Source organism: Panthera tigris, chromosome D2 (genome assembly GCF_018350195.1).
Source record: "Panthera tigris isolate Pti1 chromosome D2, P.tigris_Pti1_mat1.1, whole genome shotgun sequence".
NCBI lineage: Eukaryota > Metazoa > Chordata > Mammalia > Carnivora > Felidae > Panthera > Panthera tigris.
In genome coordinates this window covers 59,968,594-59,996,125 of record NC_056670.1, presented here as the reverse complement: position 1 = coordinate 59,996,125, position 27,532 = coordinate 59,968,594, and the positions used below count along the sequence as shown (strand labels likewise).

The 27,532-nt window shown below is 59.6% G+C and overlaps 3 protein-coding genes across 8 annotated transcripts; 1 reads left to right on the top strand and 2 right to left on the bottom strand.

Annotated features, from left to right (window-relative positions):
- Window positions 1–51: 51 nt before the first annotated feature.
- On the bottom strand, window positions 52–9,510 carry FBXL15 (F-box and leucine rich repeat protein 15). Of its 2 annotated transcripts, none has more exons than XM_042961301.1 (5): window positions 9,428–9,510; window positions 2,053–2,183; window positions 1,727–1,880; window positions 901–1,406; window positions 52–388 (listed from the first exon to the last, which is right to left on the bottom strand). In XM_042961301.1, exons 2-5 carry the CDS (start codon window positions 2,103–2,105, stop codon window positions 199–201), a joined length of 903 nt encoding a protein of 300 aa, XP_042817235.1. In that variant the 5' UTR covers window positions 2,106–2,183; window positions 9,428–9,510; the 3' UTR covers window positions 52–198. The 2 variants fall into 2 exon arrangements, with proteins under 2 accessions (XP_042817235.1, XP_042817236.1); XM_042961302.1 differs by lacking the exon at window positions 9,428–9,510 and adding an exon at window positions 2,941–2,996.
- PSD (pleckstrin and Sec7 domain containing) lies at window positions 3,075–19,594 on the top strand. Of its 4 annotated transcripts, XM_015536714.2 has the most exons (18): window positions 3,075–3,171; window positions 4,510–4,568; window positions 5,841–6,577; window positions 6,860–6,962; window positions 7,452–7,812; window positions 8,540–8,980; window positions 10,201–10,395; window positions 10,556–10,636; window positions 10,843–10,955; window positions 11,522–11,580; window positions 11,688–11,777; window positions 15,482–15,525; window positions 16,918–17,108; window positions 17,193–17,263; window positions 17,373–17,530; window positions 17,703–17,847; window positions 18,134–18,277; window positions 18,767–19,594. In XM_015536714.2, exons 3-18 carry the CDS (start codon window positions 5,924–5,926, stop codon window positions 18,995–18,997), a joined length of 3,081 nt encoding a protein of 1,026 aa, XP_015392200.2. In that variant the 5' UTR covers window positions 3,075–3,171; window positions 4,510–4,568; window positions 5,841–5,923; the 3' UTR covers window positions 18,998–19,594. The 4 variants fall into 4 exon arrangements, with proteins under 4 accessions (XP_015392200.2, XP_015392201.2, XP_042817230.1 ...); XM_015536715.2 differs by lacking the exon at window positions 4,510–4,568; XM_042961296.1 differs by lacking the exons at window positions 3,075–3,171; window positions 4,510–4,568 and adding an exon at window positions 5,200–5,628.
- A 79-nt stretch (window positions 19,595–19,673) lies between these two features.
- On the bottom strand, window positions 19,674–27,532 carry NFKB2 (nuclear factor kappa B subunit 2). 2 transcript variants are annotated; one of them, XM_042961298.1, is made up of 23 exons: window positions 27,458–27,532; window positions 26,008–26,123; window positions 25,652–25,733; window positions 25,495–25,535; window positions 25,133–25,231; window positions 24,902–25,053; window positions 24,567–24,673; window positions 24,300–24,458; window positions 23,906–24,010; window positions 23,692–23,777; window positions 23,469–23,607; window positions 23,120–23,248; window positions 22,777–22,986; window positions 22,557–22,698; window positions 22,017–22,131; window positions 21,712–21,925; window positions 21,403–21,572; window positions 21,178–21,280; window positions 20,898–21,049; window positions 20,700–20,769; window positions 20,297–20,469; window positions 20,060–20,171; window positions 19,674–19,956 (listed from the first exon to the last, which is right to left on the bottom strand). In XM_042961298.1, the coding sequence occupies exons 2-23, from the start codon at window positions 26,026–26,028 to the stop codon at window positions 19,835–19,837; spliced, it is 2,703 nt and encodes a 900-aa protein (XP_042817232.1). In that variant the 5' UTR covers window positions 26,029–26,123; window positions 27,458–27,532; the 3' UTR covers window positions 19,674–19,834. The 2 variants fall into 2 exon arrangements, with proteins under 2 accessions (XP_042817232.1, XP_042817233.1); XM_042961299.1 differs by lacking the exon at window positions 27,458–27,532 and having other exon boundaries at window positions 26,008–26,346.

The following is a 27,532-nucleotide window of genomic DNA, read 5'->3' as shown; positions in this document are numbered from 1 at the left end:
CTTCTCTCCCAACTTCACATTCCTTATCTCCAACACGGCAGCAGCGCCAGGCAAGAGGGGGTAAAAAGCTCTTTATTTGAAGCTCCAGGGTGGGGCAGGGCATCCGCCTCTAGCCAGAGGCCTCCACAGTCCAGTTTCCCTACAGTTCATAGTCAGGCCCCCGCCACACAGTCCAGCTGTGACCCATCGGCAGGCAGGTCAGACCTGCAGGTTGACAAAGGGTGCAAAACCAGCCATGTCCTGCAGGAGCACCAGGGCCTGATGCAGCGGCGGCTCCACGTCGATGTCCACGCCGCGCTTCCGCAGGCGGCTCAGGCTGGGCTCGGCCACATGGTGGCAGTGCCGCACCCGCAGCGAGCGCAACGCCGGGCAGTACTCGGCCAAGGTCCTGGGGGAGGAGCTGGGTGAGGCTAGGGGCCAGAAGCTGTTTCGCCCACGGTGGGGGAGCCAGCGAAGCCCCTGCCTCCTTCAAACTCAGAGCATACTTTTTCCCTCCATAAACCTGGATGGGGGGGGGGTGGGTTATGAGGGGGTCTGGATGGGGTCATACACCAATGTCTCCAGTGAACTCGGGACTTCCTCCTATCTCTTAAAGGGGGAACCTGCTCCTCAGCTCCGCCCAGGATTTCAAGGTTTTCCCTTTGTTGAAAAGAAGCCTGAGAGTCGACTGTCTGTGACATCCGCTCATGCGTAAATACTGGTTCCAAAAAGTTTTTAAAACTATGGGTTCTCTGGCCTCGGCAATCCTAGAGATCTTTCCTGGTCTGAATGGGGGTGTCGTGGTAGCAGAAAAACCCAGAAACCACAGTTCTGCCTTTTGACAGCTGCACCCCGTCCCTAAACCAGAGGCTAAAAAAGTGATTGCCCTCTTCCCATCCCACCAACCCAAGGCCCAGGCACCTGACGCCGTCGCTTCCGACGCGGAGGCAGCCGGTTAGATCTAGGTGCTCGAGTTCCGGGCAGTTCCGAGCCAACTCCTGGACGGCGGCATCCCCCACATTGGCGTTGACTGCCAGCGAGAGGCTGCGAAGGCCTGCGCCGCGCCTCTGCGCCAGGTATACGATGGCCTCATCCTTGAGCTGACGGCAGGCGGTGAGGTCCAGCTCCTCAAGGGCCGGACAGCGGTCGGCGAGGCCGCGCAGCGCCAGACCGTCTACCCAGTCACAGTGCGCAAGGGAAAGGCGCTGCAGGCGGGGGCAGCCCTCCGCCAGCGCCCCCAGCGCGCGGCGGCTCAGTTGCCCGCAGCCGGCTAGAGCCACGCTCCGCAGCTGCGGATTCCGCGTCAGCACCGGCACCAGATCCTCATCCGACAGCCATTCGTGACACGGTGCTAGGGCCAGCTCCTGCAGCCCCTCAGCGTCCCGCAGCAGCCAGGCCAATGCGGCCCGCGGGATCTGCGGACCCACCTGCGGGCAGGGAGGCACCTCGACTTTCAGCTGGTCCCGAGGGCGGGGCGGGCGCTGCCTCTCCGCCCCATTAGAGTTATTTCCCGGCAGCAACCTGCCTTCGGAGTTTGCCCCCTGACTCCCAGGAGAGACCCCACGTGCCCTCTGAGTTGATACCCGGTACTCGCCCTTTGAGAGTACTTCCCGAAGGGTGGGTCGCTTCCCGGGAGTTGCTGGACGCGCAGGGGGTCGGGAAGGGTAGACAGCTGGGCTGGGGGCTGGGTTGGAGGCGGGGAGGGGGCGGTACCCGGACGGGGGCGGGGCTCTGGCCCCTGGCTCACCTGAGCGGCGTCGAAGCGGCGCAGGCCAGCCAGGTGCAGCTGCACTAGCGCCCGGAAGGCCCGGCTGACGCGCTGCAGCCGGAGCAGCTGGCGCAGCGGCACCCGGCTCAGGACGTGTGGGAGCAGCACGTCTTCCCAAGGCAGGTCCAGGAGCCTGCGGGTAAAGGGGCGTTGGCGGTGGCGTTCCCGGGCCGCTGTTACCTGCGAGTCCGCCTCTGTTATGCTTCTGCGCCCCGGCTCCTAAGAGCGACCCCCAAACCCGGCCCAGTTCAGCTCCCTTCCCCCAGGTCCTTCTTCCCTCTCTCGGCCCCTCCGGTGCTCGGTACCTGACGGCTCCGGGCTCTTGCTCCCCTCCGGACGGCTCCATCGGTGGCTCCATCGGCGGCCTATTGCGCGTGCGCACTAAGGTCCTCTCGCTTTGGCCTTGGAGCGGCCTCAGCGAACCCGCCTCTTCGGGCTGTAGAGACAGACCGATTCAATCGAGTGTGGTCTCACTGAGGATCCTATCTGAAAGCGTTCGGGATGGATGTCAAAACTGAGGGCGGAGCCGACCGGTGGGGTAACATCAGACCTCGCCTTCTCGGCTACAGGGCTTGAGACCTGAAGCTGGAGAACGCGATGGTGCAGCAGAGACTGGCTCTTTTTTCGTCTTGGGCCAGTGGCCGCCGCTGAATGAAGTGGTGATGGGAGGAGCAGGCAAAGCCAAACGCAGAAGGGGCGGAGCCATGACTCCAAGGTTCTGGGCCTATTCTCTGCCCTCTGGTCGCGCTTAGCGACTTTGAAAAATGGGGAGAAACTATCCAGGCTTTTACTGTCTCGTGTGTAGTAGGTGCCCAGTAATTTGTTGAATGAATTGAATGGGCGAAGCTAGAATTTTTCTTCCTTCATCAAGCAAAATTGCCCAAACCCTCATTCCTGGTTAGTTGTCAAGTACAGGGCTGTCCAGCCCCTTCCACTCCCAGAAGATTTGGAAAAGGTTTGCATCTTGAGGGGAGGGGCGTAGAGGGCGCTAAAAAGGACTATCTTCCCAGCTGGGTCCCTTTCTTTTCCCCAGGAGGTCTAGAGTCCTGAGAACAATGAGTGCTCAGCCCAGCCCACCAGGAGTACCGCTTCTGGGCTGACCTGGGGATTAAGCTGTGGGGTTTGGGGCTGGGCCCGCCCTGGGGCAGTGATGCCCCAGAATTCCAGGCTCAGACTCTGGGCCACCCTCTCACCGCGTCCACAGTTCCTGGTTCCAGGGTCCGCTCCGGGGAACCTCCAGAGTAGTGCTTTCCCCATCATCCATTCGTGGGGAGAGTATGAAGGACGCTGAGAGCTACCGCTGTCGCCGAGAGCTGCACCCCAACAGGGCTGCGCTCTCCCTTCGTGCAACCGCTTCACCTGCCTCTGCATAACGAAAACTGCTTCCCATCCATTTTTTCATCAGGGTCGGGCACTTCTGCAAGGTGAGCAGGTCTGTGCTGTTACTCCATTTTAAAGATGGAACCGAGGCCCTTGGAGAGGACGCGCCTTGTCCAGGGTCAAGCGAGTCGCGATAGAGAATTCAGGCATCCTAGTTTTCCCAGAATCCCTTACACAGTCCCCCCCCACCTACCCCCCAACGCAGCAAGAAGGGAGAAGCCAGCAGCGGGGAGGGACCAAAGCGAGTTAGCTTGGGTAAGGGACTTGTTTCCTCTTCCTCAGCCTGCTTGGGGAGGGGGGAGATGAGAGGACCGACCTATGCCAAGATAGAGCCTTGTAGGCGCGCACCACCTCGGGCCGCGCGCCTCCTCCTCCTCCCAGCTTTGTTCGCGCCTCTGCGCCTGCGCAGTGCGACAAATCTGGCGCTGTCCCCTTCAGCACCACGCGGAGCCCGCGCCCCCCCCTCCCCGCGGTGAGCCTCGCGCGCCCCCGCCTCGCACGTCCTCGCGCCCCCTGACCGCCTGAACAGACCCCTTGTTCCTTCCGAGGTCACCACCTCCTGCCCTGGCGTTCCCAAGGAGAGCAGTTGCCATAGGAACTCTGGCGGAGCTTTCTTAAAATAGCTGGGCCCCTTTCTACCTTGGCCAAGGGCACAAGGGTTGCCTGTTCCCCACTTCCTCCACTCCAGGCGTCATCCCGTCTAACCTTCTACCCCATATGGGCAGGACACCTAACTCAGGCAGCAAGGAAGTTCTTTTTAAAGTCTGACTAATATCCCTCCTGCTGCATCCTGAGCAAGTGGTCAAGGGTTGGGTCTCCTGGGTCCGAGACTCAGAACCCCTTAGGGTTTGAGGCAGTGTTTCCTAGATCTCTTTTCCATAAGTTGATGGTCTCCTGGATTTAGGGGGCGGGTCCGGTCTACACCCATACAGTGTGCTTGGCGCGGCCGCGTGCTCGTGGGGGCGGGAGCGCGTGTGGCATGTAACAGGTCATGTGGCAACCTCCTAGGGACACGCGTGGGGTCTGGAGCGGGACACGCGTGTGCAACTGGGTCCGGTGTGTGGCTCAGGGGGCGGTGGAGGAAAGGGACGGGGACAGGATTAGGGTGGGGCACGTGAAGGTCTGGCGAACTGAACCGGGGGTTCCATATATCCTCCCCCTCGGCAGGGGCGGGTCTCAGGTTGGCGGGAGAGCCCAGTGGGGACCTAGCGTCGAGAAGGGGGGCTAGCCTCCGGGGCTCAGGGCCCCGGGAGAGGGCGGGGGGTGGGGTGGGTGGGGGGATTATCTCTGCCTGAGCCGCGCGTAGGGGGGAGGAGGAGGGAGTGAGAGGCAGGCGGGCCTGGAGCAAGCGGGAGCAAGCGGGAGCCGCGCTGCCTTCACAGCTGAGCTGGGCCCAGCCTCTTCCCTGCCTTTCCTCGGCCCCAGCTCCAGGCGAGCAGCGGTGAGTACTGAGGCAGCTCCAGTCGGAGCTGCACTGGGGATGCCCTGGGCCCCCACTGAGCTTCAGAAACCTGCCTGGCAGGGTTGCTGCTCCTGACCTCTGCCCCTACCCTGCATTGCCACCAGAGGCCCCTTTACCCCCTTTAAAATCTATCATTCCCTTGAGAGGGAGGAGGGAGAGGGGTCTGGTGGTCTGGTGCAGCCTTCCCACCCAGAGACAGGTGACTGGTGGGGGTTGGGGGAGAGGGTGTGTGTACCTGCTGAAGTATGTGTGAGCATGCATCTGTATTTGTGTGTAACTGTGACCATAGGTTTCTGTGAGTGTCTGATATGCCTGTGTCTGTGTGCATTGGAGAATGAGGGCCTGGGTGTATATTTGGGTATCTCTTTGTGTGTTCTTGTTTGATGACAGTGTGTGTGTAAAATAAGCATGTGCCTTTACATTACACGCATATTTGTTATGACTGTGAGACTGTATGAGGGTGTGTCTTTGAGCAATGTGTGTGTGTGCCTGGGTCTGTGTGCACTGGAGAGTGTTGCCTTTGAATGTGTTTAACTGTGTATACTGATATTGTCTCCTTGTGTGTGTGTGTGTGTGTGTGTGTGTGTGTGTGTGTGTGTGTGTATGAGCGTGTGTACCTGTATGGAGAAAAAGAATGTCTCTTTCCCATTTGGCATGTATATTTTGGGAGTAGGGGCCTCAGTTCAGGCCTTTCTCCTCCCCTTCACCCTATGTCTTTCAACCCCTCATGGTCCCTATATAACACCACCCCCCGCCATCTTCCTGCCTTTCCTTCTAGGATGGCTGGGTTCTCTCTCACTGAGTAAGGGGCCTCCATAAGAGAGATTTTGGGGGACCTGTGGATTTATGATGATTATGAATGGCTGACATTCCTGGTCCAGAGTGTGGGGTACCAGCCTTCCCCAGCCCCCATCAGAAGTAGCTCCAAAATGCCACAGGGATTCTGAACTTACTCAACTTCTGAAATAGCTTCCTTTCTCCTCCCAGGGTGATGCTCAGGGCCCCCAGAAGAAGGAAAGGAGCCAGGGGCCTATTAGGGGTATAATTCTTTTCTCCTCAGGCCTCCATGGAAGTAGCCCAAATAGGAGGCCTGATCACCTCCAGGGGTGGAGTCAATGATGCTATATTCCAAGGGTGGGCTAGGCCCCCTGGCACTCAGATGGCCTATCCAGCTTTCCCCTCCCTATCTGTGCTCTCCTGCCCATCCACCTCCCCTGCAGCTCACCCCCTGCTTCCCTTCCTCTCTTGCAGGCCTGTCCGAAGAGCATGCTGCCCCCTCACTCCCCGCCTGGCCTTGCCATCCCTGCCCCCCCAGCCTGACCCCCGGCCCCAGCATGGCCCAAGGTGCCATGCGCTTCTGCTCCGAGGGCGACTGTGCCATCTCCCCACCACGATGCCCGCGCCGCTGGCTCCCCGAAGGCCCAGTGCCACAAAGCCCCCCAGCCAGCATGTATGGCAGCACAGGCTCCCTGCTACGGCGGGTGGCAGGGCCAGGTCCCCGAGGCCGGGAACTGGGACGTGTGACAGCACCCTGTACACCCCTGCGTGGTCCCCCCTCACCCCGTGTTCCTCCTTCACCCTGGTCACCCTCTTCACCCACTGGGCAGCCCCCACCGGGGGCCCGGAGCTCTGTGGTCATATTCCGCTTTGTGGAGAAGGCCAGTGTGAGGCCATTAAATGGGCTACCTGCTCCCGGAGGCTTGAGTCGGAGCTGGGACCTGGGTGGGGTCTCTCCTCCCAGGCCCACTCCAGCCCTTGGGCCTGGCTCCAACCGGAAGTTGCGGCTAGAGGCATCCACATCAGACCCACTCCCAGCCAGAGGAGGCTCAGCTCTGCCTGGTAGCCAGGGCCTTATACATGGGCCACCAGCCCAACCTCAGGTTGGGGCAGATGGCCTTTACTCCTCTCTCCCCAATGGGCTGGGGGGACCTTCTGAGCACCTGGCCAAGCTATTCCCAGGACCTGCTGACACTGGACTCCTGAACCAGGTATGCGACCTCCCTTGGGCTCCCTGGAACTCTAGAGCCCCAGAAAAGGGGCAAGGCTTGCCCCTTTGGCAGTCCTGGGCCTGTCAGCTCTTCACTCTAAATTCTTTGATCTGTCCTAAATATGTCTCTTTCTTGCCCTCTGTGTTTGCCCCTGTGTCTTGGCACCTCTATTATCTGTCCTTGTGTGTTTTTCTTTCTGTCTTTCTGTCCCATGTTCTTGTGTCTTTGTATGTGTGGCTTTATCTCTGGATGCCTGTGTCTATTTCTCCCTTCTTGGCTTAGGGGGACACCTGGTCCTCCCCCCGGGAAGTTTCCTCTCATGCCCAGAGAATTGCTCGAGCCAAATGGGAATTCTTCTATGGCTCCCTGGACCCCCCAAGCTCAGGTAAGGTCCTGGACTGAGACAAGGGGAATAGGGCAGGGTCTTCTCCCCAGCAGCTGAGGCATGGTAGGGGGCCTTCCTTTAAACCTCCCTCAGTCCTTCCTGGGGTCATGAGTTGGCTAATGCCTCTCCAGGCCTCAAACTTTCCATCTGTCTTATGATGGAGGGTTGGGGGGTCACAGCTGGGTTGGGCACCTAGAGGAAGCTAGATAGAAAGGAGGGCATGACAGGATATCAAGGGTCATTCTGCGGAGCAGAAAAGAAGCTGGTCTCCCGCAGGCCCCTCAAAGTTATTCGACAAGAACTTGATTTGAAACGAGCTCCACTGGCACAAGGAACAAGCTGGGTTCATAGCAAGAGGAATGGTGGCTAGACAGTGAAGGAACTTCCTGCCAATATGAGGCAGCGGGGAAGAGCTCCTTCCTAGAACAGAATCAGGACAGGGAGCTGACCAGGATAATCTGCTGACCGGGATGCCTATGCATACTGCAGGTGCTAAGCCCCTGGAGCAGGCCCCCCCATCTCCACCTGGGGTGGGCTCAGGGCAGGGCTCTGGGGTGGCTGTGGGGCGAGCAGCCAAGTACTCCGAGACGGACCTGGACACGGTGCCCCTGAGGTGCTACCGCGAGACCGACATCGATGAGGTGCTGGCTGAGCGGGAAGAGGCTGACTCGGCCATCGAGAGTCAGCCCAGCTCTGAGGGCCCACCTGGCACTGCCCGCCCACCCGCTCCACGTGCCAGCCCATGCCTTGGCCCTTGTCCCAGCCTGGGCAGTGGCGATGAGGACGAGGATGAGGCAGGTGGGGAAGAGGATGTGGACGACGAGGTGTTTGAGGCCTCAGAGGGGGCCCGGTGAGTGCGGGAGTGGGAGAGGACAGTGGCTGGCCCCTTTGAGCTGGCCCAGAGGCAGAGCTGGGGGAAGAGGGGCTGGACTAGAGATGAGGGCTGGACTGGGAGGGTCAGGACCAAGCTAGTGGTGCCGACAGGGCGATGTACCTGGAGACCGGACAGAGGCCCGAGGCCTGGCAGAATGCTGGGGACGTGGAGGGTGTTGGCAAGAGCCCATAGGGCAGGGAGTAGCCAGGACAGGGGAGGAAAGGGGTTCTAGTAAAGAACAGGAGGCAGAGTGAGAGGCCAGGGTTCAGATTCAAGCCTGGGGGCACGGGAGCATCAATCTGGATCCTGGCTTCTGGCAGGAGAGTGGGGAGCGTGGGGGCTTTCTTCTCCGTCTCACACCCCACCGCAGCCTTGGAGCCTCATCTTCTCCTAAGATGTTGCCGGAAATAGAAACGGGATGGCAGGAGGGGAGAGGATCAGGGAGGAGGAGAAAGGGAGATTAGCAGGGAGGAAGAGAGGAGAGGGATTGGGTACTGGGGACGGGTAAGGCTGGGGTTCCTCAGGGGCACTGAATAGCTTGGTGAACCTGTGGTGGGGACTCCCTACCCAGATTCCTTAGAGGGCTGGGATCTGTGAGAAGGAGAGGATAATCCCCTCCACAGAGTGGTATGAGAATTCAATGAAATGCTACCTAAGAACTGTCTTCTGGGCCCCTGATCAGAGACTCTCCCTGCCCCTGCAGGCCAGGCACCCGGATGCCTCACCCTGGGCCTCTCAAGTCGCCCCTGCCCTTTCTGCCTGGGACCAGCCCCTCGGCTGACGGGCCTGACTCTTTCAGTTGTGTGTTTGAAGCCATCTTGGAGTCACACCGGGCCAAGGGCACCTCCTACACCAGCCTCGCCTCCCTGGAGGCCCTGGCCTCACCTGGCCCAACCCAGAGCCCCTTCTTCACCTTTGAGCTGCCTCCCCAACCCCCTGCTCCCCGGCCTGACCCACCTGCTCCCGCCCCACTTGCACCTCTTGAGCCAGATTCTGGTACCAGCTCTGCTGCTGATGGGCCTTGGACACAGAGAGGGGAGGAAGAAGAGGCAGAGGCTGGAGCCAAGCAGGCCCCAGGGAAGGAGCCCCCTAGTCCCTGCCACTCGGAGGACAGCTTTGGGCTGGGGGCGGCACCTCTGGGCAGGTGAGTGATTCCTTTGGTTCCTCAGACTTGAGGCCCCCCCAGAGCCCCAGGAACAGTTGCTTCAAGGGAAAGATCCTGAGTGGGAAGATGCAGTTTATATTCCTGACCCCTGACAGAGTGGTTAGGGAATGCCGATGTTTGTTTTTCCATTTGGAGGACTACTTCCTTTGGCTATGAGGGGGAGCCCCTCACAGCCCACCCCTAGGACCCCCTTGGTCCTAGACCCAGTGACTTGACAAACAATGATTCAGGATTGAATGGGTCCCAAGAGAACACTCTCCTTTCCAGAAAGGCCCTTCCTACCACAGGCAGAGACTTTAACCTACTTAGAATTCTTGTGACCTTACCCCTACCCAGCCTGGAGGCTTCTCCCAAAGATGCAGCCACCAGCCTCTCTCATTGCCTCCCTCCCATGTTGCCTCCCCCCTTCAGTAAGGAGTTTCTCACCCTTCTCCAGGAAGTCCTGTCACCAGTCTAACCTTTCTGCTCTCCCTCTGCCAGCTACCCTCTCAGTCATGGAAGCCATGGCAACAGGAGGGGGTGGCCAGGGAGACAGGGTTGCCTAGCAACCAGGAGTTTCCGGCCTCTGTCTCTGGGGTGACAGGTGGCTTTGCTAGTAGAGCAGCTGGGATGGCGGGAAGGGAAGGGGAGGAGGAGACAGGGGATGAATGGAGTGCACTCTGACCCCCAATCCCCTCTGCTTGTTTGTGGGTGGAAAAAAAAGACCAAGGAGGAAGAGCCTCCTCTCCCTAAAAGGCCAGAAGAAAAAGACATAGGAGTGGGAAGGTGTCCCTGCTGCCCTCAAATCATGGTTTGACCCTCCACTGTTCCTCTCTGGCAGCCTATCTATCCCACTTTTGCCCATATTCTCAGAGATAGAGGACTATGTTCTGACTAGGGCCAGTGTGACAATGGGGGAAACTATGCCTATGCCTAAGAGCAAACCTAAGACCTAAGGGCTTTGGGGAAGCAGCAGAAATCCCCACAGCAGAAATATGGATGCTTATTTGAATTTGATGCAGGCCTTCCACAGAGAGATGGTAAGGATGGAATCGGCTGATGGAGGGAACCCATACAGTGTCCTTCTCTGGAGAAAAGAAAAATGCCTTCTCTGTGTCCCAATCTCCCCCACTCTGTCTTCTGGGTTTGGAGGCAGAGGAAGGATCTGGATGGTCCCAGAGGGACTGCCCCACCTCTGAGCTGGTGTTTTACCCTGGCAGTGAACCACCGCTGAGCCAGCTGGTGTCTGACTCGGACTCAGAGCTGGACAGCACAGAGCGGCTGGCCCTGGGAAGCACAGACACCTTGTCCAATGGGCAGAAAGCCGACCTGGAGGCTGCGCAGCGCCTAGCTAAGAGGCTATACCGACTAGACGGCTTCAGGAAGGCTGATGTGGCCCGGCACCTGGGCAAGAAGTAAAGCCATTGGCCGGGATTGATAATACGGGGAGAGGGGATGCATCCTGTGGGCAGCACCTCCACACCCCCTCTATCTAATGCCCCCAGGTCTCTAGGTAACCCCATCTGGCCCCTTGACCCTTTCCCTTGAGACTCCACCTATCTGCCCTGCCCACAGCAATGACTTCAGCAAACTTGTGGCTGGCGAGTACCTCAAGTTCTTTGTCTTCACGGGCATGACTCTGGACCAAGCTCTCAGGTGGGTGTTAAGCCCTTTGAAGGCAGGCCCCACGCTCCAGCCCTGCTTTGCAGCGCCTCAGTTGTGCCTTCTCTGAGCACCTGTGCCTTCCCTAGGCTGCCCTGATGTCATCCTTCCCAGGCTATCAGGGCATGGCTAAAAGCTGGGGCTGCCTGGTTAGGGGACCTTGGGTAGAGGTGACATGCTCCCTCTTTCCCCCTTCCCAGGGTGTTTCTGAAGGAGCTGGCCTTAATGGGTGAGACCCAGGAACGGGAGCGCGTGCTGGCCCACTTCTCCCAGAGATACTTCCAGTGCAATCCAGGAGCCCTGTCCTCAGAGGGTGAGGAAGCCAGGGGGCAGGGCTTTCCCAGCTGGTCACTGAAGCAGATGGGCACAGTGTGTTCACATAGGAGCATGAGTGTGTATGTAGAAGTGAATGCATGCACAGGCTTGCAGGCATGTGAGCATGCGCGTGTGCGGTGCTGACATGGCTACGTGGTTGTGGAACTGAGCATGCGGGCAAGCATTGCTAGGGTCTAGTGTGTGTTGCGAAGAACCAGGTGGCAGGTGTATTTGCATGCCATTGTTCACATACACGTGCAAGACAGCGTTTGGCTTGAGTGTGTATTCTGTTTGGCTGCACTGATCTGCAAACTGTGAGGGGCCCACTGGCTTTTGTGCATACTCACAGAAGCATGTAGGTGTTGGGGAAGATGTCCCTTTCAGGGATCTGCTGGAAGAGTGAGGTCTTTTGGCTGAAGGAGGTAGGGTTCACTATGGGGTTCAGGACTTATAAAAGTATGATTGTGGGCCAGAGTGGGCTGGGGGTGAACTGGAAGGCTGGGGAAGACAGCTGTGGGAAGAGTCCCTGGGAGGTAGCTGAAGCCGAATGTCAACTTTCCCTAGACGGTGCGCACACGCTGACCTGCGCCCTCATGCTACTCAACACTGATCTCCACGGCCATGTGAGTGAGAGGCTGGCAGGAGGGAACCCCCCAAAAACAGACTGCCTTGAGACTTAAAGGCCTGGGAGCCCAAGGCCCCCCTCACAGGCCTCTGTGCCCTTCCTTAGAACATTGGGAAGCGCATGACCTGTGGAGACTTCATCGGGAACCTGGAGGGCCTCAATGAAGGCGGAGACTTCCCCAGGGAGCTGCTCAAGGTGGGGGCCGGGGGTGCGGGTGGCGGGCTGGGGAGGTGGGGCAGGGTAGAGGTTGCTGGAGGGGAGGGATTGGGACCAATCGGGCAGAGTGGAGGTTGGAGGCTCCTGCTGCTGGAGCCTGGGCTCCCGTGACTCAGCTTGGGGACCGCCCCCTCCCCCAACCCCAACACGCAGGCTACCCGGGAACATGCGCACTCGCGTGCAGTCTTGGCCGCTCAGCGGGGGAGGGGAGACGGCTCTCGAAATCCTGTTTTCTGGCGGCCTTGGACCTTGCATTTGCCTACTTCGGTGCCCCTCCTCCAGTGTTCACTGAGGATAGGAGGGGTTCCAGCACAGGGCAGGCATACTGCTTCCCTCCTTCTCCTCCACCCCCTGCCCCAGGGTGTATGACCACAAAGGCCCTTCTGGTATGTTGCACAGGAGGGACCCGGAGGTAGAGGGGCCCAAGAGGGACAAAGGCTTTTCCAAGGTCTGGAATCCAGTTACCTCCAACTTGGGACTAGATACTGCTCTCCTGACTCCCTTGTTGCCAGGCCCTGCGCCCAGGCGCCCGCACTTGAGGGGTTAGCTACACAGGGGCTAATATGCATGGGAGGAGGAGAGGGCACCCAGGTCTCATGGATTCACTCATTTCCTTGATCCAGTGGTTTTATCCAGGGATGCCTGGACCTATTTGAAACGCCTATGCTTGGCAAAGGGGCTCTGGGCCACCACATACATGTGACGCACAAGAGTGTCCTTGGGCGCGTCTGTGAGCTTGGGGTGTGTCGGGCTTCTGAGTTTGGAAATTTATTTGTGTTTGGGGGTGTCCATTGTGAGTTCGGGGTGTCAGAGAGTTGGGGTATATGTTTGAATTGGAATATATGCGCTTTAGGGTGTTGGTAAATCCGGGGATTTGGCTGGGGTTTGTTTGTGCTTACGATTTAGAGAGTGTGTCTGAGCTGGGGTGTAGATTGGGTGTTTCTGTGTATTAGAGTGTACATCTACAAATTGGCTGATTTGTGACATGTATCCATAATCAGGGGTTGTTTATGAGTTAAAGACTAAATTTTGAGGTGCGTATCTGAATTTGTAGTTTCTGTGAGTTGGGGTGAGTGTGAATTGGTGCATCTGGTTAGTTGGGGTGTATATCTGTAAACTGGGGTGTGTGTACGTAAGTGGGGGTATAGTATAGCCTTGAGCATCTGAGCTGTCTTCGGTTGGGCGAGTTGGATGAGGCTGGTGCCATTCCACGGCTGCCTCCATCCTGCGCGGCCCCTACTGCGTGGCCTCTCCTGGCTAGGCGGGTGGGGGTGGGGGGGCAAGAGGACGCGTTCCTACCTCTCCAGCCCCTGGCCCCCCAACCCTGACCAGCCAGGAGGGAGCTGCAGACCCTACAGGGTCAGCCCGCCTTTGCAGCAGCAGGCCTAGGGACTCCCGGTGCCATCCGCAGCATCCCCAGAGCCGCCCACCCTCTGGCACTTGCCCGGGCTGGCCCCCCGAGGCCCCGCCCCCGTGGCTGCGCGTAGCGCCGCGGGGCCCCTGCGCGGTGGGACGCCTCCATTTTGCGCCGTCCCCGCCCCCAGCCCTCGCCCTCCCTCCCCGTCGGCGGCCCCCTCCCTCTCGCGCCGAGCCGCAGAGCCGACAGCGCCGCCGCCGCCGCCGCCGCCGCCGTGCGCTCCGTGCGTCGGTGGGAGCCGGGCCGGGCTCGGGCCGGGCCGGGCCGCTCGCGCCGGCTGTCGGGGGAGCCGTCCGCGGGCCGTCCGGGCCGTCCAGGCCGAGGGCGGACGGGGGCATGGCCGGGGGCCGCAGCGCGCCGGCCGGGCCAGCATGATCGGTGTCAACAGCATCCACAGCAGCGCGGGGCGGCTGCGCTCGCGCTCGCTGTGCTCCGTGCGCTACGGGCGCACCCACCGTGGCGCGGAGACCCTGTGCTACGGCTGGCCGCAGCGCTCTCGCAGTCTCAAGCCCGTGCTCTACACCGACCTGGTGGTCAGCCGTCTGCAGAGCCGCAAGAAGAAGAAGGCGGTGAGGGCGTTGGGGCCTTGGCCCACGCCAGGCTGGGGGGCGGTCGAGGGGGTTGTGGAGGGCGGCGTGGCTGAGGGGGCGGCTTGAGGGAGGCACCGAAGGTGGCACGAGCTGGCGGGGGGGGGGGGGCATCGGTCAGACCAAGGCGGGAGGCCAGCAGGGACAGAACCCATGGGTAGCCAGGAGTGGGCATGGACTGGAGGGGGAAGGGCACACACCGTCGGATCAGTGTGGATATCTCAAACCAAAGGGTCTTTGGGTCTTCTGCCTGGGAGCATGACATGGGGCTCACCGATGGGGTTTAGGACTTTGGAAGGAAGACATGGTTGTGGGCCAGAGGTGGTCCTTCGAGGGGCCAGGGGATGAACTGGAAGGCTGGAGACAGGTTGGGTCTGGTTGGACACTTCAATCTCCTGGTCAGAGTTGGAGAGAGGATTAGGGTCGGGGTTATGCCGGGCTTGGGCTGGGGATGTGCTGTGAGGGCTGTGTGTGCACAAGGCTGGATTGTGCTGTGTAGGGGGTGGAGGTTGTGGAATGTACCCATCCCTGGACAGGGTGTGCACATGTGGGATGCCTGGCTAGCCGTGTGGCTGAGTGTGACAGTAAGCAGTAAGATAGTCAGAGACTGTGGTATGTTGGTGGTGGAGTGGGGGACTGTGTCCCATCACGGAGAAGGCACCGACGTCACCACTGCACCCAGCTCACGCAGGCAGCATCACACGCCACACGCATAGCCCAACACGCACATGTTGGGGACACACCCACTCACAGACAGGCTGGTGGAATCGCCCCCACAGTAGGAGGTGCTGCTGTGGACGCATGCTGCAGGCCACTCCTGAGAAGAGGGGTCCCCTATACAACTCCTGGAGTCTATTCTCTACTCAGACCATCCCAAGGCCCCCACAGGTCCCCCATGCCAGCTCTACAGAGGGGAAGTGACTGGTCCAGGAGCTCACAAAGAGCTTGGGGTATGCAGGGTTTGGAAGCTGAAACGTCTGCCTTTTAAACTAGTGTTCACTCTCCAGTAACATGAAGGATGTGGGTGGGCAGGGCCCTGGCCCACCCTGGCATTCAACTTGGTGGGGGTCTCTGGGTTGGGGGAGGTGCTCAGCTTGCCCTGGGGTTAGGAGTCATGAGAGTGTGTTCTCTACTAGCCAGGGAGGGAGGTGACAGGGTGAATCCCTGTTGCTGGGCCTCAGTTTCCCCATATGTTCTGTGTGGGTTTATCCTATGGAAATAGGCCAAAGCACATGGTCCGGGAAAGGAGAGCTTCTTGGGAATGCTCTTTTCTATTCCTTCCAGGGCTGTGCTTCTCCCACCCAGGATCTGGGCAGGATGATCCCTAACAATAACAACAGCAAAGATAATAATAGCAGCTGCCATTTATTGTGCATCAGCCATATGCCTGGATGCCCTGTGCTAATTGCCTGCCCTGTGTTACACACCTGTTAGTACGTTTGTTCTCCCCATGGATACTTGCCCAAACTCATGCAGCAAAAGTGACACAGTACCGTCTCCTAATACTCTGTTCCAGAGCCCGTGTTCTTGGTCCTTACACCCTGCTACCCCCATCCCCACCCCCCATTGTCTCCTCCCCTCGAGTTTGGAGGGAGGGCTCTGAGTTCTGGCATTGGGGTACATAGTTTGCCTCCCTCAGGAGTGACCCATACCTGCCTGATTTGTTCCTCCCTTCCTAGGCCTTGTACAGCTCCATCAAGAATGAAAAGCTGCAGTGGGCCATGTGAGTCCTGGAGCTGTGTGGTGAGGGAGATGGGGTGCAGGGAAGGGGCTGCCTGGAGAGGCTGAGAGCACTGAGGTGGGCCCTGTGAGTCCAGGTTGGATTGTGGGGCAGGGAAGGCGGGTGAGGCCATGAGAGGCACTGAGGCTGCTTCATTTCCTTCTTTGGAGATGGCTGCCTGGACTTGGGGTTCTGTGTCTTTTCTCTAGCTGGGTTGTTATGACAAGCTAGGTTGGGATGGATGGCCACTGTCAGCTGGCCTGGGAGGGGGGATGCTGAAACAGAAAGGGGAGGTCCCTTGCCAACCCAAGCGGGAAGACAGAAGTCTCTGGAGATAGAGCCCCGACCAATAGCGTGAGAGCCTCCTCTCAGGTCCTAGGGAGTCCAGAGCATCACAGAACAAGGGACCACATTGTCTACTCTTGGCCAGGAAACAGATTCAGAGTAAGTCTTAGAGGAGTCCAGTGTAAGGGAGGAGGTCCAGTTTAATGTTGGGCCCCCCAGTCTGAGGGTAGAGCCTCATCTAAACAGTAGGTCACTCATACTTGCTGGTGTCTGCTGAGAGTTCAGTCACAGATCAGGTCGGTTGGGAGCTCCCAGTCTGCAGGAAAAGACCTCAGAGGAGGCAGAGCTCAGCACTGGGATGCAGATTGGAACTTGGGGCAAGCCTTGAAGGAAGGGAAGCATTTGGAGAGAGAGAAGTTGGTATTTGGGAGGCAAATATGTGGTGGCTGAAATGAGCGTGGGTTGGGGATACCAAGAGGAGGCAGGCCTAGCTGGCTGGAGAGTGGAAGGAGAAAGAGGCAGTATGGGCAGGGATGTAGCATAGGCCTCACGCAGGCGGAAATAGGGAGCTACTGCAGGTTTTTGATCGATGGAGTGACAGGATAGAACCGGATTCTTTAGATGGTACCTAACAGAGCCTGTGGACCAGGAGGTACCAGGTGACCACTAGGAAGCCACTTCTGCCACCACGTAGCCAACAAACTATGAGCAAAGCATGCTGCTGGGTATAGTTGGGACAGCCGAGTCAGACATGTCTGCCCTAGTGGAGAAGGGTGTGAGGGCTGGTATGCAAGTGCAGAAACAGAGGATGGGGAGGAAGGGACAGACATGGCCCTACCCTTGGGAGCTCTAACCTGAGCAAGGAGATACGCTGCCCGGAGGAGCCCTCATCTGAGCAGGGGGTCACAGCTACCCCTGGGGAGATCTGGTGCGAGGCGGGAAACAAGGCTCCAGGAGCCTCAGGTGGAGGGGAGCCACACCCTGTGAGAGGGGCAGTTCCCCCATTCCCTCCACAGACAAGAGGGCGCTTTCCTGGGTGGGCAGAGGCCAGGACTGAAGCGGGGGTTGTGGCTGCAAGGCCAGCCCCCTCTGAGGTGATCACACCTGCAGAGACGAGGAGGAGCTGAGACGCTCTCTGTCTGAGTTGGCCGACCCCAACCCCAAGGTCATCAAGCGGGTCAGCGGGGGCAGTGGCAGCGGCTCCAGCCCTTTCCTGGACCTGACTCCTGAACCCGGGGCTGCAGTCTACAAGCACGGGGCCCTGGTGCGAAAGGTGCACGCAGACCCTGACTGCAGGAAGAGTACGTGGCTGGGTGGGGAGGGTCTGGGGGATGGAGGGGAGGGGGCCTGTCTCAGGCCCCCTGACCTGTCTTCCTTCCCCCCAGCACCTCGGGGCAAGCGGGGCTGGAAGAGCTTCCACGGGATCCTCAAGGGCATGATCCTCTACCTGCAGAAGGTGCGGGGCCAGCCCGAGGGGTTGGGGCTGAGCTGGCTCAGGGGAGTGTGGGTGGGCTGGGCCAGGCTGGGGTGGGACCATGGCCAGGACAAGATGGGCACCCCTGCAGGAGGAGTACCAGCCTGGGAAGGCCCTATCAGAGGCAGAGCTAAAGAATGCCATCAGCATCCACCACGCGCTGGCCACACGTGCCAGCGACTACAGCAAGAGGCCCCATGTCTTCTACCTGCGCACAGCTGATTGGCGGGTCTTCCTCTTTCAGGCCCCGTGAGTGCCCTCTTCCTGCCCATCCTGGACCCCTTTGCCCCACTCCTACCTTGCTCCCCTCCCTTGTCCCTGGATTACCTCCTCGCTTCCCAGGCCGCACCCTGAGCCAGGACAGGCATCCCTGGACAGGAAACCTGGGGCCAGGTCCTAAGTGGTGGTGTTGTCTCCCCAGGAGCCTGGAGCAGATGCAGTCCTGGATCACTCGCATCAATGTGGTGGCTGCCATGTTCTCTGCACCCCCCTTCCCAGCTGCTGTTAGCTCCCAGAGGAAGTTCAGCCGCCCTCTGCTGCCCAGCGCTGCCACCCGCCTCTCCCAGGTACCCCCAGCTCTGTCCACCTGGTGCCAGTGGGATGGAGTGTGGCAGGCCCAGGCCGACTGCACTCAGGGCTGCCCTGTGTGATCATGTAGATGTCACTGCACCAGGACACTGGCCATGGGGGGTGAGTGAAGGCTGAAATCCAGTCTCCACTGCACTTGCCAAGGTGTTAACCTAGATATGGTGCTTTGCTCATCCAAAGGCAGGGGCACCTTTCTAAAAAAGCTTGCACAAAGGCACTATATGTGCTCGAGTGACCCTGACCAACACTCCCCCTGGCCCCTAGGAGGAGCAGGTGCGGACCCATGAGGCCAAGCTGAAGGCCATGGCAAGTGAGTTGCGAGAGCACCGGGCTGCGCAACTGGGCAGGAAGGCCCGAGGCAAGGAGGCTGAGGAGCAGCGGCAGAAGGAGGCCTACCTGGAGTTTGAGGTGAACCTCCCTGCCCTGGCACCTCTTTGGCTCCTTTCTTCGTCAGTGGGGTCTCACTGTTGCCACATACAGGCTCAGGCTAGTGGTTAAGGGCACGGACTTTAGTAGGAGAGTGGGACCAGCTGGGTGACGTTCGGCAGGTTGCCTAACCCCTCTGAGCCTGTTTTCACGTCTGTGGGCCAGGGAGGACGTTCTTTACCCGCTAGGGTAATGAAGGGAGCTGAGGTCTGTCAAGGGCTCAGTTTTTCCCAACTCTGGTTCAGGCCTAACAAGTATTAGATGTCATAATATGCAGTCTCGAGAGAGCCCAGAGAGGGTAGCTAGCTTCCGAGGGGATCGTGTCATAGTCCCTGGGGGCTCTGGGGGCCTCAGAGTTGGGCAAGAACCTGTTGTCTCCTAGCCTTTTTTGGCATCCCTCCTTGGTCCAGATTGGGGTGAGATGGGCAGAGGGTGGAGAGCAGGCTCACAGCCCCTGCCCCTCTGCTTCAGAAATCCCGCTATGGCACGTACGCAGCGCTGCTTCGGGTCAAGCTGAAGGCAGGCAGTGAAGAGCTGGATGCAGTAGAGGCAGCACTGGCCCAGGCCGGGAGCACAGAGGATGGACTCCCTCCACCTCACTCCAGTCCCTCCCTGCAGCCCAACCCTGCCAGCCAGCCCCGGGCTCAGTGTCATGGCTCAGAGCCTCGTGGAGGGGTGATCAGTGGGCGGTGGAAGCTCTGAGTTGAGGATAGGAGCGTGGGGGTTTGGCGCCCACTGGGCACCTGCATGACATAGCCTTGCCTGAGCCCGGGCCGGCCTCGGGCCGCCCACGAGGGGCCCCCGGCCCAGGGCCCGACCGCGCCGGACGCGGTGTCCGGGGCAGCGCAGGGCTAGGGCGTGGGCCTTGGGAGCCTAGGCCAGGGGCCCCTCTGAGACCCCCATTTTGTGATAATGTTTTGCACTTTTTCGTACGGGGGCTGGGGTGGGAGGGGCCAGGGCCCCTTGGACTTTTGATGCTTTTTTTTTTTTTTTTTTTTTTTTTTTTTGGGTGGGGGGAGGCCTGACATTTCTGCTTTCTGCTGAGACCACCCACACCCAACACCAGCAATCCCCCCTCCATCCTGGGGCCTGGCTCAGATAGAGGCCAGGAGTTGGGGCTGAGCTGGTTTTCCCTCCTTCCTCCCTGAGGCTCACCCTCTCTCGTTCCAGAGGTGGAGGAAGGGTATCCATGCCTAGGCCCCCATACGGTCTGGGGGCAGCATGGCCTTGCTTTCCCTCCTTCAGTGGGCCCTGCCCTTTGTACAGCCTCTAATCCCATTAAAACTGCTCTGGACTTGCTGGCTGGGCCTCCTTCTCCATTCTCCAGTACCTGGCTTGGGTAGGCAGCTGGTTCCAGGGACAAGAGTCACATCAGGGGTTGCCATAAGTTAGGGAGGGAGCCAAGCACCCTCCCTTTCCCATGAGAATCTTTATTTGCCCCAACTGAGGGGTGGGCATGGGGTGTTAAATAAGAACTAGAATAGGTAGGGATGCTGTACAGAGGGGCCCAGGGAGGGGAGCTGGTGGGTGGGCAGCAGTTCAGTGCACCTGAGGCTGGGGGTGCCCGTGGCAGAGCCCTCCTGGTGGCTCAGGGGGTGAGCCCAGCTTCTCTGTCTCCTGTTCCACCGACTGGCTCCCGTATGCACTGTCCTCTTTCACCTCTGCTAGGCGAGTGTGCACGGGGAAGGGGATAGGGAACAGTCAAGGTCTCAGGCCTCCCACTGTCCAGGCCCAGACCAGCCTACCAGGTGGGGACCCCTTTACCTGTGCTGGGCAGCTTGTCTCGGGCCTCAGGGCCCCTCAGCAGCTTCACTCCTTCCTCCAGGCCCATTTCAGACAGGGCATCCAGCAGGCCCGCCAAGTCCCCACCAGCCAGCTGGGGAGAAGGAAGAGGCATGAGTCTGAGTGTGGGGGCAGGAGCCCTGGGGCCAAGGGAGAATCTGGGATCTGAGACTGGGGGAAGGAAGCCAGGCATGCAGCAAGGGATGGGGACCAACTGACCTTGTAACTGCGCAGGAGGCTGCCGCTGGGTGAAGCTGTCTTCCGATATGTATCCACCAGACTGCGCAGCCCCAGCCGTTCTGCCAGCTCTGCCCAGCTGCCCTGGGCTCCTGGCCCATCTAGCAGATGCTCCAGGTTCTGTAGGACTGTATCCTCAAGGGGCAGCTCTGGCCCTGATGGGAACGTAGAGACGTGTCTGGTACGCCCAGAGATGGGCTCAGGCAGACACTTCTTTCTCAAGGTAATCTGATAGACAAGGCGGCCAGAGTACTAGGGCAGTGGGTGGCAACAGGAATGGAGCAAGGGACACCCACCCCCCCACCCCCGGCTCCTTCAGAGGTCCTGAAGAAGAGCCCTCTGTGAGCAGGGGTCTGAAATCTGGCAGTGGGTGAAGATATCTCACCTGCAGGGCTGGGAGGGGTCAGGGGGGGTGCTGTGGTGTCCTGAGCAGCATTTAGCAGCAAGGTCTTCACCTGGGGAGACAGCCTCAGCTTGATGACCTCCCACCCCAGTCCTCAAGCCCAGGTGCCAGTCATCTGGGCCCCAGCCCTAAGCCCAGGTGCTCCATTCCCTGGTGCTTCTAGTTCCGGGCTAGCCTCACCTTGGTGCTGCGAGTGAGGTCAAGAGGTGTGTGGCCCCGGAAGCTGCCTCGGGTGTCCCTCTCAGGTCCCTCAGAATCTGAGTCACTACCAGAGGTGGGGGGCGAAGGCAGTGGGCACAGGGGCTCCTCATTCTCTGCGTGGATGTCAGCACCTGAGGAGGGAGGTAGTCGTGGGGAGGTACAGTGAGAGCCCACATTAAGAACTGCCAAGTGGGGGGACTGGTAGGCACCCCTTTTCCTCCCCTCAGCCCTGTTCATATGTCCCAAGGATGAGGCTCACCAGCCTTTAGAAGGAGACGGGTGAGGGTGGGAGATCCCAGTCCAGCTGCCAGGTGTAGGGGTGTGTTTCCCGCAAAAGTGCGGGCATTCACATTGGCACGGAGCTGTGGGGTTCAAGGGAGTGATTGATGGCACCACTCACTGGCCGCCTCTCCCCCTGCATCTTCACTGTCCTTGGTTCCTCCACAACCCTTGGCCCCACCCCTTCAGCAATCCTCAGTCCCACCTTGGTAACCAGATGTGTGACCAACCCCAGCTCCTCCATCTCTGTGGCTAAATGCAGGGCTGTTCGGCCCCCCTGCCGCTCTGCAGCCTCCACTTCAGCCCCACTGTCCACCAGCAGATCCAGGCACTCGGGGCTTCGGGCACGGACCGCCAGGTGTACTGGGTACAGGCCTAGGAACATAGATACTTCGCCTACAGCTGTGACCCCATCGTGGCCCCTGTCACCTCACGCTCACTCTAGGCACTCACCAGGTACCCTCCCTGGTCCCCACACCTTTGCCCCCCGGTCCACATGAGGTGATGAACTCACCCTCAAAGTCTGGCATGTGCAACAGCTGGGGAACAGCGGGAACCCCACTGCGCAGAAGGACGCGCAGCAGTTCAGGGGCACTGGCACCAGCCCGGAGCGCTAGGTGCACTGCGGAGTCTCCATGCCGATCCAGTAGTGCCGGGTCTGCGCCCACCTGCAGCAGGAAGCTCACCACGCCTGTCTGCCCAGTGATCACCGCCAGGTGCAGCGGCGTCTGGAAAGGCAGGCAGAGTAAGCCAGGCCCATCCCTGGCCTAGGCCCACGTGCCTTCCAACCCCTGCCCCTCACCGATCGGTGCCCCTCACCTGGTGCAAGTGATTGGTGAGGTTGACAACACCAAGGTGCCGGGCGTGGTAGATGACATGGGCTATCTGCTCGATGACACTGGTCTGCCCGTGGATGATGGCTAGGTGCAGCGGCCTGAGGGTTGGGGAGTGAGACTCTGGCCTAGCGAGCCCAGCCACTCAGAGCACCCTCTAGCTCCAAAACCCCACCGCCTCCATAATCTCCGTGCCTAGGGCTTCTGGAGCCCAGACGTCTCCAAGGACATCGCTGCCTCTGAACTTAATCCTCCCGAGCACCTTGTGCAGTATATAAGTACTATCATCTTGCTCTTTTAACAGTCAACAAAACCGAAAGGTGGAGAGATCAAGCACCTTGAGCAAAACTAGTACATAATGAAGCCGGACTTGGAACCAGGTCTGTCCGACTCCACGGCTCTGGCTCTTTGCAGGGTCCTTTCCCGCCCCGTACCCCGACCTACCGTCCAGCTCCAAGTCCCGGACCCCCCTCCCACCCCCCTACGAAGGGAGCCCGGGTCGCTCTCCCTCCCTTCCCCCACCTACGTGTCTCCGTTCTCGTCTTGAGCTGTCAGCAGGTGGCGCTGTCCCGCCAGCAGCGCGCGCGCGTCCGCCGTGACGCCGTAGTCGAGCAGGGCTCGGGCGCTGCGCTGCGCCAGGCCGAAGAGGCGTGCGTTGTACTCCCGGGCTGGGGGCAACAGGGACGTGGGCGCGGGCTCGGTCCCCACCCGAAGCGTCCCGACCGCCCGGATTTTAGGGGCCGTACCTCGCTGCAGCAGGTCCGGGGTCAGCGGTTCGCGCTGGGGGGTCAGAGGGGACGCGCTCGGCTCTGCTGCTTCCTCCCCGGCATCCACGCCAGGCGCCTCGGCGGCCATCTGCGCCCCGCCCCCGCCTCCCGGGTAGCAGCCCATCGGGGCCGAGCCGGACGGGTAGGGGCTATAGGCCAAGGAGGAGGGGAAAAAGCCGAGGCTGCCACCTGTGGATATAGGCCGGGCTGTGGGTATAAGGCACCATCCAGGACTCTCCCCGATTTTTTACCCCACAACTTCTCTCCCCCTTACCCCTCCCTCCTCCATCCCCCTTCCCGCCACCAGCACCCCCCCCCTCACCTCCTCCTCCAGCTCCTCCATAACCTCCGGCTGAGCCCCCAGAGCCTCCACCCATGTGGGAGCCACCCCCGAAGTGCTGGGAGAAGGTGGGCAAGGCTTTCCTTCGCTTCCGCTGCACCTCTTCCTTGTCTGGGGCCAGAGGGAAAGGAGATGTTAAAACCCCAACTCCTGCACCAAGCCTCAAGAACTCTGTCCCCAGTAAGGTCATGGCCCTCCCTCCAAAGGCCCTCAGGCTAGCTTCTAGGACCACCTCTTCCCGGGCCCTTCTCCACTCCTGACTTGACTCATGGGTCCCCTGATCTAGTCTGGGGACACTCCAGCCCAGCCCCCATCTTAATGCCAGCTCCACCTTCCACCAGAGGGTAATAGGTGAACTGTTTGGAGTCCGAGACATCCCCCCCACGCTTGCGTTTCAGTTGCAGGAACACGGTTACAGGACGCTCAATCTTCATCTTGTGATAGGGTGGTGTCCGGAACACAATGGCATACTGGCAGGGGGGGAGGAGGGCATAAGGTGTCATTGAGGCCTTGGTCTAGTTCAGCCCCCAGCCCTGGCCCTGGCCCTAGGGTACCTGTTTATGAACATCTGTGGGAGAGAAATCCCCAAAGGCCTGCCATCCATTCTCATCATCCTCGTAGAACCGAACCTCAATGTCATCTATAAGGGAAATTGAAGCTTGGCCACACCTCCTAGTAGAATCTCCAGGGCCTTTTATCCTAGAGCTGCCCTGGCTCCCCATCTTGATACCCAGCATCCCTAAGTCCCAGCCTGGGGTCCAGTCTCACCTTTCTGCACCTTGTCACAAAGCAGATAAACCTCATCTCCACCCCGCACAGAGCCAGCTGTCTTGTCCATTCGAGAAATCTTCAGGTTTGAGGCCCCAGGAGACTCTGTGGGGTGGGATATCAATTTCTTGAGCTGACATAATAGTCATGGCCCCATTTATGGAGCCAAGTGTTTTGCATTATTATTTGAACAACCCTAAGAGGTACAGAAACTACTAGTATCTTCATTTACCCAAGATGGAAGCCATACTCAGGGGAAATGACTTACTCAAGATCACTCAGCTCATATGTGGTGGGTCAAGTTGAAACTCAGGCTGGACTCCACAGCCTGAAATTGCCCCCCATGCTTCCTCTGGCACCTAGCCCTGGCACCCCAGATGGTCAGGATACTCACTGCTGTCGTGGATGGGCTGGGAAATGACCGGCTTCAGGGGCAGGGAGAAGGAGCCATCACTGGCTCGAAGGAAGGCAGAGAAGCGCAGCCTCACAATGCTCAGGTCCATCACCTTCTTCAGCTCCTTAGCCTCCTGCTCCAGCTCCCGCCGCTCGGCCTCTGTGCGGTGGATGTACACGTGACCCTGGCACTCCTCCTTCTCCATTCCTTCCATGACCACCTCCCATGACTCCCTCTCTCCCTACAAGTGCTCCCCCCCCTCAATACCCGTAAGGCCCTGGGGCCTGGAGCGGAGTCGCTGCCTCTGAAGTTTCTGTATCATAATCTCCATCATGTTCTTCTTGGTCACATGCAGGACGCCCAGGTTGTTAAATCTGAGTGGGGGAGTGGGAGTCAGAGCTTAGCAGGCATTTCCTTCCTGAAGCACCCTCCCCACTGCCAGGGCTCAGCTCAGCCCTACTTCCTCCAGGAAGCTTTCCTGGTTTTTACTTGGGACCTTGGGTTCTGGGGCCAACCTAAGTCTCTCCCCTTGGTCAGATGCTAAGCTCATAGAAGTGGGCTGGGGCCTAGGACAGGTGGGCCTAGGACGGAGGGGCACCTACTGGGCAGTCATGTCCTTGGGCCCCACAGACACGGCGCAGACCCCCAGCTCCGAGCATTGCTTGCCCACCAGGCTGTGGGCATGAGCACGAGGCGGGTCACTGTGCGTTACCAGGTCCACCTCAATCTTGGCTGGTCCCTCGTAGTTACAGATCTGGGGGAGGTGAGGGCTGTCAGTGATGTCCCTGAACACACTATCCACTAGCCCACCCTCCAGCACCATCCTAACTCACCTTGACTGTGGGATAAGTCTTCCGGCCCTTCTCACTGGAGGCACCTGGCAATCCTCCATGGGAGGGGCCTTCACAGCCATATCGAAATCGGAAGCCACGCTGAAGGTCCCAGGGCAGATTGATATTGTGACCAGGAGAGACCCCCACCCCCCCTAGCCAGCCACGCTCCCAGCCAGCAGTGACCATAATCATTGGCAGCGTCTCTCCTGAACCACAACACAACCATTGTGATTAGCAGCAGCCAACCATCCCAACCTGAAGCGTCCTCTGGTCAGTGACCCTCCCCATGGCCACCCAACTACAACTACCCCACTTGTCCCCAAGGCTGAAGTCATCCCACACCATCCCTTCCATTCACTCACCTGTTTAGGCTGCTCCACTATTACCAGGTAGGGGCCATCAGCTGGGGAGAGAGGGGCCTTGTTGAGCCAGGATTTCTGAGCCCATTCCCAAGGCAGAGGGCACATGCTCCTCCCTCCCGCTCTCTCTAGGACATGGGAAGGTTAGGAACTTACTAACCTGTCTCTGGGGCTGGCTCCTTGGGCTCCACAATGGACGGGTCGAATTTGAAATCATCGTATTCAATCATGCCATCCAGACCCTGGTTTGGAGACAGACTGGGGTGGCAACTGATTCTGAGCCACCCCAGAGCCCTCCACTTCCCAGCCCTGAGTAACCACTCCCTTTCCTCCCAAGGCCGTTAAAAAAGCTCCTAGTAGAAGCAGTTTGCAGATAGACTGACTGACTGACAGGCAGGTTGAGATAATGAGAGGGCACTACAGGTGTAGGGAAGCAGAGAGGACTCCGACAGACAGGCAGACAAAGCAGACAGACATGGGGGTAGCCGGCTGGCTTCAGGGCCAGGTGTGACTCACTGGGTCGTAGCAACTTTCCATGTCTCTGGGCTAGGCCCGGCTCTGTCTGGTGGCTCCGGCCGGGTTCTGTTTCCCAGAGTTTCAGGCGTCCGCCTTAGGGGGGGAGGGGGGAGGGACTGGCGGGGGAAGGGGAGAGACAGATCAGGGCAGGAGTTGGGGGGGCAAGGGGAGCCCAGATTTGGGGGAGGGTCTGATCTCTTCCAGCCACCCGTCCGGGTGTGGCGGGCGAGATCCGGTGGAGAACGAGATCCGGAGCTGGGCTGGGTTGGGCCGGGGAAGCGGCAGGAAAGTTAGAACAGCTTAGGAAAGTCCCGAAAATACCAGAGGGAGGCGGGGCCGGAGGGGGGCGGGCCTGGAAATGACGCCACTAGCCACGCCCCCGAGGCGGGAGGGGCACGAAGTCTTTGCTGGCCGGCTAGCTCTGGTAGCCTCTCTTCGGGCAGAGGGGCAACCAGACCCAGGGAAGCGTCCTCGGGTGTCGGTCCCCACCCCCTCGTGTCAGGGCGGGCTCCCGGGACTGGAGGGTCTTTCTAGGCCGGAGGACGCTCTTAGGCCGAGGCCAGGCCCGCCTCCCGCCCCCTTCGCCTCCCCCGTCCTGGAGCAACCTTGGGATTTTCTACCCCGAGAGAGGCCACGGCTGATTCACCCGGGGGCTTTTGTGGGGACATTCCTGCTGTAGGAAGGCCTCCTTTCCGAAGGCCTGTAGGCGGGGGCTCTTCCCAGTGGGGGGCCCCTGGGTTCTGCCCCAAGAACGGACTCTGGGCCCGCTGGGCGGGGGAACGAAAGGTGTCTGTTTCTTGAGATGGGGTCTTCTGTTACCTCTCCCCAAAACGTCAACAGCCATTGGATTCCCGCACCACACCTGCTCTGGGTGCCCACGCCCCCTGCCCCAGTCCCGTATCCGTGCATGATACTGGTGTGTGTCTCTACCACACGTACAGAGTGTGTGTTGTCCCATGTGCTTGCGTGCATGTTGTGTGTGCGTAGTGTCAATATGCATGTGCAAGTGAGCATGGCTGTGTACAGGTGAGCGTCCTTAAAATTCTCATTGTGGAGGCGTCTAAGCTTGTCTTGATATATAAGAGCACAGGTGAACCTATTTGAGTTTGTGCGTGAAAAGTATGGGTCCAGGCACCTGTGCACGGGTGAGCAAGTTTGCGTGTGCATATGTGCATTCTGAATGGACAATGCTGTGCACTCGCCAGCACACGCGTAGGTGCACGTATGGCTCCGCGTGTTTTTTTATACAGGATGTCGATGGGTATCCATGTGTCTTGTTTGTGTGCGTACTGTGTGTGTGTGTGTGTGTGTGTGTGTGTGTGTGTGTGCGCGCGCGCGCGCGCGTGCGTGCATAAGCCGCTCTCCAGCCCTGGGACTCGGTCAGTTAAAGGCCCTCCTTCCGCCCTTCGCCGTGTCCTAGCCACTCAGGGGTTTGAACCCGGCCACTCACCGCGGCGGCGGATCCGATTCCGGCTTCTCTCCCGGCCCGACCCACCTTGGACGGGTAGCGTCACCTCTCCACAGC